Source organism: Pteropus vampyrus, unplaced genomic scaffold (assembly GCF_000151845.1).
Source record: "Pteropus vampyrus isolate Shadow unplaced genomic scaffold, Pvam_2.0 Scaffold16, whole genome shotgun sequence".
NCBI classification, from domain to species: Eukaryota; Metazoa; Chordata; class Mammalia; order Chiroptera; family Pteropodidae; genus Pteropus; species Pteropus vampyrus.
In genome coordinates, this window is record NW_011888797.1 from 10,050,815 (window position 1) to 10,059,047 (window position 8,233).

Below are 8,233 nucleotides of genomic sequence, written 5' to 3' on the forward strand. Positions count from 1 at the left end.
GACATACAATTAACCATTTTAGTGTGTGAATCGGTGGCATTTAGTGTATTCATAGTCTTGTGCGACCACCACCTCTCTCCAGTTTCAAACTTTTTCATCACTCTGGAAGAACACTCCATACCCCTTACACAATCGCCCCCCATTCCCCGTTTCCATCCATCCCCTGGCAGCCTCTAATCTGCTTTCTATCTCCATGGATTTACCTATTCTGGATATTTTATGTAAAAGGAATCATACGATACGTGACCTTTTGTGTCTGGCTTCTTTCACTCAGCATCATGTTTTCGAGGTCCATCCATGTTGTAACCTGTGTCTGTATTTCATTCCTTTTTATGGATGAATAATATTTCATTGATTATCCATTCACCTACTGTTGGACATTTGGGTTGTTTTCCATTTTTGGCTGTCACGAATAATGCTGCTATAGACATTTGTATGCCAGTTTCTGTGTGGAGATATGTTTTCATTTTTCTTGGATATGTACCTAGGAGAGGGTTTCTGGGGCATAGGGAAATTCTATGCTTAACTTTTTGAGGAACGGCCAAACTGCTTTCCAAAGTGACTGCATCATTTTATGCTCTCACCAGTAAGACATGAGTGTACCAATTTCTCCACATCCCCACCAATAATTCTTTTCATTTTTTTTAGATTATAGCCATCCTGGTGGGTATAAAGTGGCATCATATTATGGCTTTGATTTTTCACTTTCTTAATGACCAACAATCTTGAGCATCTTTTCATGTACATGTTGGGCATTTATATATCTTCTTTGGAGAAATGTCTGTTCAAATCCTTTGCCTATTTTTAAATTGGGTTGTGTGATGGTTAATTTTATGTGTCAACTTGACTAGGCCCAGATATTTGGCCAAATATTATTCTTGGTGTTTCTGGGAGCGTGTTCTTGGATGTATAACATTTATATCGGTAGACTGAGAAAAACAGATTGCCCTTTCTAATGTGGGTGGGCCTCATCCAATCAGTTGAAGGCCTGAATAGAACAAAAAAGCTGCCTTCCTTGAGTAGGAGAGAATTCTGCTGCCTTCTAAGTGGGACATTGGTTTTTTTCCTGACTCCAGACTTGAGCTTGAACTACACCATTAGCTCTCTTGAGCCTCCAGCTTGCTGATTATGAAAGGCTTTGTTGGCTGTTAAGGAGTTGGAGCCCTCTGAGAAGGAGAGGAAGTACAAAACTTCCTCTCAGTGAATGGAGCTGCAGGAAGGCCCAGGGATGCTTCCAGGCACCTTACAGAGGATGTGTGGGACGCAGGAGGAGTGTAGGGTCTGGCTCAGGGTCCAGGCTCTTTGAAGTTTGAATCCTGTCTCTGTCACCCATCAGGGGAAGAATGGGGTCAAGCAAATGAATTCTGGAGTCTCTGACGAGATACCTAACACTTCTTTTTCTTGCCTGCAAGAAAGGGATGATGAGGATGTCCTGGCTTGAGCGCCGCTACACACAGGCAGCCTGCCCTTGGCCCTTGGGAGCCCAAGATCTGACCCGCATAAAGACGAGGACACTTCTACCAATTCCCTGAGAAGGCACAGGGAAAGCAGAAACGGAGGGAAGTGAGGTGAAGGCCCTCTGTGACATAGTTTGGGGTCCAGGCTGGCTGTCCAGGCCCCTCTCTGGCTGGTCCGATGGGAGAGGACATGAAGGAGGCAGAGAGCTCCAGCCTTCTGTCCCAAGCACTGAACCTTCCCTTGTACAGGGCTTCCTGATTCCTAGGTAAATCTGCATATCAGAGTCATCCAGTTTGACTCTTCTGGCCTAACCGTCGCTGCTGAGTGGCAGCAGGGGCGCTGGGGGGTGGGGCATCTTTATCGTCAGAGGCAGAGACAGAAGGAGGCTGAGCTCTTTGAGAGGAGTTCTTGCAGTCGCTGTGATGGTCCGATGAGGCGATGCTTTCAGTGTGCCGAGCTTGTGTCAGGCATGCATAGGTGCTCAGAAAGGGTTCGCTGATAGATGAATAGTGTTTTCATTTTCTATTTTAATTCGCCGTGTGGTTTGGGCAAGTTGCTTAACCTCTCTAACCTTAGCTTTTTTGGCCTGTAAAATAGATTGTTCTCTTCCTTGGAGGGTGTGGTGTGGATTAAGACGTAGTATATACTGGCACATAGTAGGTGCTCTAGGGAGGAAGAGAAAGGTTGGGAAGGCAGCTCTGCCAGCCCCAAACCTGGAGCCTGGCACTGTCGTATCTTGCAAGCCTATGGCTGACAGGAGAGAGTCCCCATCCATCCTCCCCCACCTCTGCTCTTTCGTTCTCACTGTCCTCACTCTCTCTTACCCCACTTATCTGCATCCTCTCCTTGCTCCAGGACATCCAATCCATCATTCAGCCCTCTGTGCGTATGCAGGCTGATCCCACTCTTATCAAAAGCCACGCAGGGGCTGATTTGCTGACTCCTCCGTCCAGCCCCAGCTCCCTCCTCCCCTTTCCCTGCCTCCCCCAGACAGAAGGGGGGACTGAGATAATGAATGAGGCTCCTCTGAGCATAACAATGCAGAAAAGGAGTGTGTTCAGCTGAAGAGCCAACCCAGAGGAGGAAGGCAGAGAGTTGTGACGAGATGTTGGGGCGATGGCTGGCCGGCAGGCTGGTGGACGCGGGAACCCAGTGATGCTGGGTGTGCAGATGGGGATATTGGGCAGCAAGAGTTTCCCGCTATGTCCCCCACCCCCACCCCCGCTGAGTTAGAAGGTCTCTGTGGGGGAGGCACGGGCAGGGTGGGAAAGTGGCGTCCAGTCCTTGTTCTGCTCTGCACTTCTGTGTGGCCTCGAGTGAGTCACCGGCCACATCAGGCCTCTGCGGCCACATTTGCATCATGACACCCTTTTGTGTGCCAGGCCCTGGGGTCCAGCAGGAAACCCCACAGAGGTGCCCTTAGGCATCTTACGATCTCTGGGAGACATGGCTGCAAATTAGGTTGTCATACTTCTCTCTCCTCCACTTAACCTGTGATAAGTACTTCCGTGGAAAGTTCGGGGGCTCTAACCCTGGCAGGGGCCATCTGACAGAAAGAGGAAGGGGGTGGGGATGCAGGGAGAGCGGAGTGGTCCAGGCTGAGGGAACGGCTTGGAGGGGAGGCTAGGTGGGAGATGGAGGCTGGGCCATCACTGTGGGCAAGGAAGGCTGTGCTTACAGTTTTATGCTATAAAATGATTTATAGAATATTTTATTATAAATGTATTATAAAATAATAAGTAAAATAGAATTATTTTATTCTATCACGGGGCAGTCACCGGACCATTTAAAGCAGGAGGACGATGTGACCTGGTCTGTTTAGGAGATAGCCCTGGGCTCTGGGGTGGGGAGTGGATTGGGAAGGTGAGGGCAGCTCAGGGATTGGCTTGGAGGCCACACGGGTTCCTGGGGCCAGGGAAGCTGCCACCCGCATCTCAGAGCCTGATTGAAGACAGGTCACCTTCACAGAGGTCCCTGGTGAAGGTCCCAGTCTACAAAGATGCTGAAATCGAGTGACAGACTGACTGGAGATCCTGCCTCATTTGAAGAGCTGCCTGATGGGAGGCTCCTCTCAAATGAGACCGAGGCTCTGGCTCTGTGAGGTCGTACCCCAGACCAGCTCGTGATCGGGCCCGGATCCGGATGGCAGTGGAGAGGGCACGAGAAACGGGCAAATCCAAAAGTAGGAGGCAAGAGAAGCAGGGCTTGGCCATCGACAGTTGGTGTCAGCGTCATTGTTATTATATGCCCTCTGTCTACACCGCTGTCCCCCGCCATGGACACAAGGTGCCCTCCACCTTGTCCTGACCTTGTCTTGCTCAGGTTCCAGATAAGTCTTCTCCAAATCTAGGGCCCTGGAGCCAATATCCTGTGTCCCCCGACAGCCTTGCTTTCAAACCCTCTGGGCTGCTGCACCGCACGCTGCCCTGAGTCTGAACTGCAGTGTGTGGGCTGTCATTTGGGGGTGGGGCCAGAGGCACTGAAGGCCACTGCAGGCCAGCAGGCAGCAGCAGCTGTCACTGTTGTCCTGACCTGCCTGTCCTTCTCGCAGGCCCTGAACTCATTTCCGAGGGAGACGCTCTGGCCGGTCAGCCCCAGCCCATCCTCCTGCCTTTTGCACAGCCCGACACCGGGTGGCCCAGGTCCACCCTGTCCTCCGAGTCCAAGTCAGGCACCCTTAGACTCCCATAATAAAACCTGGGTCAACCCTGGTCCTGACCGTTGTCACAAGCATGTGCGCATATGTGTACGTGTGTGTCCTCACGCCCGCCCGCTCACTCGTACTAGCCGTCAGGTGCAGACCATCCCGCAGCTCCCATGGCCTCGTGTCTGGCTGAGTCCACAGCAGGGCAGTTCTTCAGGGCCTGCTGCCGCTTTGGCACAATTCCCAGTTCTGGTCCCCAGTCCCCTCCCAGGCCTGGGCTGCTGGCTCTGCCTGGTTGCCATCCAGGAAAGCGGCCAGCCCATCTCTGCTCCTGAGCCTGAATCCTGATGGGAGTGCCTAAGTTTCCCCATCTGTACAGCAGAGATAATAATGGTCCCCACTTCACAGGGTTGTGGCACGGATGAAATCAGGGAAAGGACTCAGCACAGAGTAGGTGCTCAATACACATTAGCTACTGGTTTAATGAAATGACATTTGGGGCCTTCTGACGGTGCGAATGAGAAAGAGAAGCTCTCTCTCTCTTTGACTGGCATTGCTGAATGCGCCCCTAGAGCTGCTAGAGGAATTTCGCCATCCTGGGGGAGAGCCAGCCGGACCCCAAATGCAGAGCAAAGGAAAGCGGTGCTCGGAGACAGGGAGAGGAGGACTGAATCCTGATGATGGCCCTTGAGTTCCTTGATCCAGCAGTTCCTGAAGACCCACCCCTGGACTATTCAGGCACATAACCGATCAAGTCTGTTTTTTTCTTCCTTTTTTGCTTAAGTCCTTTTGAGTTGGATTTCTGTCATTTGTAACAAAAAAAGAGTCTTAATGGGTATCTGTCCACCCATCCATTCATCCATCCGTCTGTCCATCCGTCTGTCCGTCCGTCCATCCATCCACAGGTCCGAGCTGTGTGGGCTTTAGGCACATCACTTCCTCTCTAGGACTTAGTTTCTACATCTGTAAACTGGGAATTTCATCGCCTATGTTATGAGGTGGTTTCCAGGTTCACTGGGCAGCTCATGTGGAGCACCAAGCTCAGTACTAAATGCAGAGGAGGGGCTCAGTCGGTCTCTCTCCCACCCTCTAAGTCCGGCCCCATCCCTGTGCAGGTGTGTCTGGAAAGCCAAGGCCAGATCCCCACCCCGCTCCACACCCCCTTCCCTGCTCTGAGCAGCAGAATCCGGTTGGTACAGCCTTTATTGTTTCTCCAGCATTTTCCAGAGGAATGGTGTAATTCAAGGGCTGAAGGGGGTGGGGAGAGTAAAAAATAACATTAACAAACGGAACAGAAACGCAGGAGGGCAGGAAGAGGGGCTGAGATTGGCGGTTTGGGGCAGAAAGGTGGGAGACCTGGGGCAGTCAGAGCCTCTTAGCTTTCAGCCACCAGAGTGGAGAATTCTGCAAAAGAAAAACGACACAGAGGTGAGTCAGAGGGGGACAGTGCAGAAGCCACTGGCCGCGGCCCCCCTGCCGGGCGCCCGCACGGGGCGTTTTTTCTTGTTTCTCACACCTGCTGAGGAGACCGAGGTGAGTGTGGGAATGAATGAATGAATGAACGAACAAATGAAGTGGGATGGGAAATGGCGAGCCTGGGAAATCTGTCTCAGGATGGTGTGCCACCCGCGAGGAGTGTCTGGGGCTCCCTTGAGGTTCGCCCGGCCCTCCCCACTCTTTGGATGAAGCGCACATGTCATTCCTTAGTTTTTACCACGGTGCCACGGCTATGCAACATGTTAGCATTAGGGGGTGCGGAGTGAGGGGTACACGGAGCTCTGTGCTATCGTTTACTCTTTGGTAAAGCCAGAATTATTTCTGGATAAACAAGTGACGAAAGAAAAACCAACCAGACCAACGTGTGTTATGGTCATAGCAATGACCTGGTGTTGACTCATCTGAGTGGAGGGACCGGGGCTCCGCCCCTTTCAGGTGTCTGACCTGGGAAATGGACACTGCCCTCTCCTGTTTCCAGGCTGACCCCGGGGACAGGAAAAGCAGGTGACTGGATGTGGGGGCCTGGGTACCACTCAGGGTAGGAGAGCGGGAGGGTCCTCCAGCTGCTCCCGAGAACCCCAGGGTCACGGGCGAGGCGGTAGCAGGGAGTGGCAGAGACAGAACCCGAACACCAAACGCTGTAAAAGTCGCTCCCACGGGCTGAGTTTCAGAGCGTTCGCTTTCTCAGCCGTGAGCTCCTACGATCCCACAGCACCTCGTAAGGCAGGTAGTTCTTTCAAGATGTCTTTTATCATTAGTACTTTGATTAACATTGTTCATTTTCAGAGAATTTAAAAATTCTTATTTATTGAATGCCTATATGGGAAGTGTTTTGCACATATTATCTCATTCAGTTCTCACCACTACCCCACGGAAGCGATGCTTTTTTCTGCGTTTTACAGGTAGGAAAACTGAGGCCCAAGGGTGCAGTAGCTCAAGCAAGATCAGGGAGCAGATGCGATCCAAGCCACGCTCGGAGGCTCCCTTCCTCACCCGGGAGGTTCCCGACCTACTTTGACCTAGGTGTAGAGTGACACATGAGCCAGCTCAAATATCATCACCATGACTCTGTCATCTCAGCCCTTTTTAATTTACTTCTTGCTACTTAGCACTCTGGAATGATCTTATTTACGTACTTATTTTTATCGGTCTCCCTCTACGAGGATGTAAACTCCAGGTGGGCAGGGAGTCTCGTCTGTCCTGTTGTCCACTCTCTTAGCAACAGGACAGGCCCAGCGGGGCAGGTGCTAATACACACATGCTGAAGGATGGGCTGAAGGACAGAGAGAGGGGTGGACGGATGGCCCACGAGTTCTTCTTAGGGTTCAGCGAGTACTGACTCACCTCATATAACTCTCGTGACAGCCTCGGGAGGTAAGAAGTATGATTCCCGTTTTATAGATGGGGAAATGGGGGTCAGGGTTATGAGAAAATAAGAGACAGAGGCAGGACATGGCCTGTAATCTCAGGAACACCCCTACGTGAATGGGGAGAGGTCGTTCCCGATGGGGTCGGCATCCCAAATGGGGGTGGAAGATTGAATGAACTCTCCCCAGATTCAACCTGCTATTTAATCTGGAAAACTGGTCAGAGCCAGTTTACCCTGTCCTTGGGCACCGAGTTGCTCTGTCATGGGGTAAAGGAGACGTGAGTCCGTCCGCCAACGCTGGCTCATGGCAAGAGTGTCAAGAGGAGAAGCTGTTTCTTGACCTACACTGACCTCTCTGACCCTCATCCTAGAAATGATGGATGCTTGGCTGCCCATCAGCAAAGAGTCCATTAACCACCTTCCCACGGGAGGGGGACCAAGGAATGCCGACCAAGGGACACTCCTGAGGTAGAAAGTCAGGCATTTTGGGGTCTGACTATGTGACCTATTTTGGACCTTTAGGGTTTTTAAAAGCCTCTGAAAACAGACCCCTCTCACCACCCCGTGATCCACTCTGAAGCAGCCAAAATGTCACAATGCCACATGCCCTGGCTTTTTGCAGAAAACACGGGATTCTAATTTTATCCTCTCGGAACCTAGAGAAGGGCACTTTGCAGACAAATTGAGGGCAGGGGTCACCTCTTCTGCTCCGGTGGTATCTCCCTCAAGGCAGAGCTCTTAGGAGCAAACCAATTAACGGACGGCCCTCCTATCAAAAAAAAGTCTCCTCTACAATGTCCACTTTCCCCCTTAGAGAAAAACAAGGACGTACAAAGACACTGTAAAGTCTAGGTCAGCTGATTTGGTGGAAGGATGCCGGGACGGGGAACAGGGCATCAGAGGACGGGGTTCTAGTCTTGGCTCTGCCATCACTCACGTCCCTGGACGAGACGCCTCACCCTCCCAGGTCCTGGTTTTCTTACCTGTGCAGTGTTGGCTCTGCCACAGTGTTTGCAGTAAGGGAGCTGGGAGTCAACTCCCAACACCCATTTCTTGCTTCTGTGACCTTGGACGAGCTACTTTACCTCGTCGTGCCTCAGTTTCCTCATCTGTAAAATGGAGCTCCCTGGGGCCTTCAGAGGAACCAGCACTAAAGCTCTTGTGGCATGCCTGATACAAGGCCAGCACTCAGCATTTGATAGCTATTGTCGTCAAGATGCTTCTACAGCTCCAAGCCTGCGAAACGCCTGGCTACTACCGCCTGG

The 8,233-nt window shown here is 51.6% G+C and overlaps 1 protein-coding gene across 1 annotated transcript in view; it reads right to left on the reverse strand.

Moving 5' to 3' along the window:
- Positions 1 to 5,293: 5,293 nt before the first annotated feature.
- Positions 5,294 to 8,233, reverse strand: part of PVALB (parvalbumin) — a 15,994-nt gene continuing 13,054 nt past the window's right edge. The window contains exon 4 of the mRNA XM_011387396.1: positions 5,294 to 5,506. Coding sequence (XP_011385698.1) covers positions 5,478 to 5,506 — 29 coding nt within the window. The 3' untranslated portion in view covers positions 5,294 to 5,477. The remainder of the gene's footprint in view (positions 5,507 to 8,233) is intronic.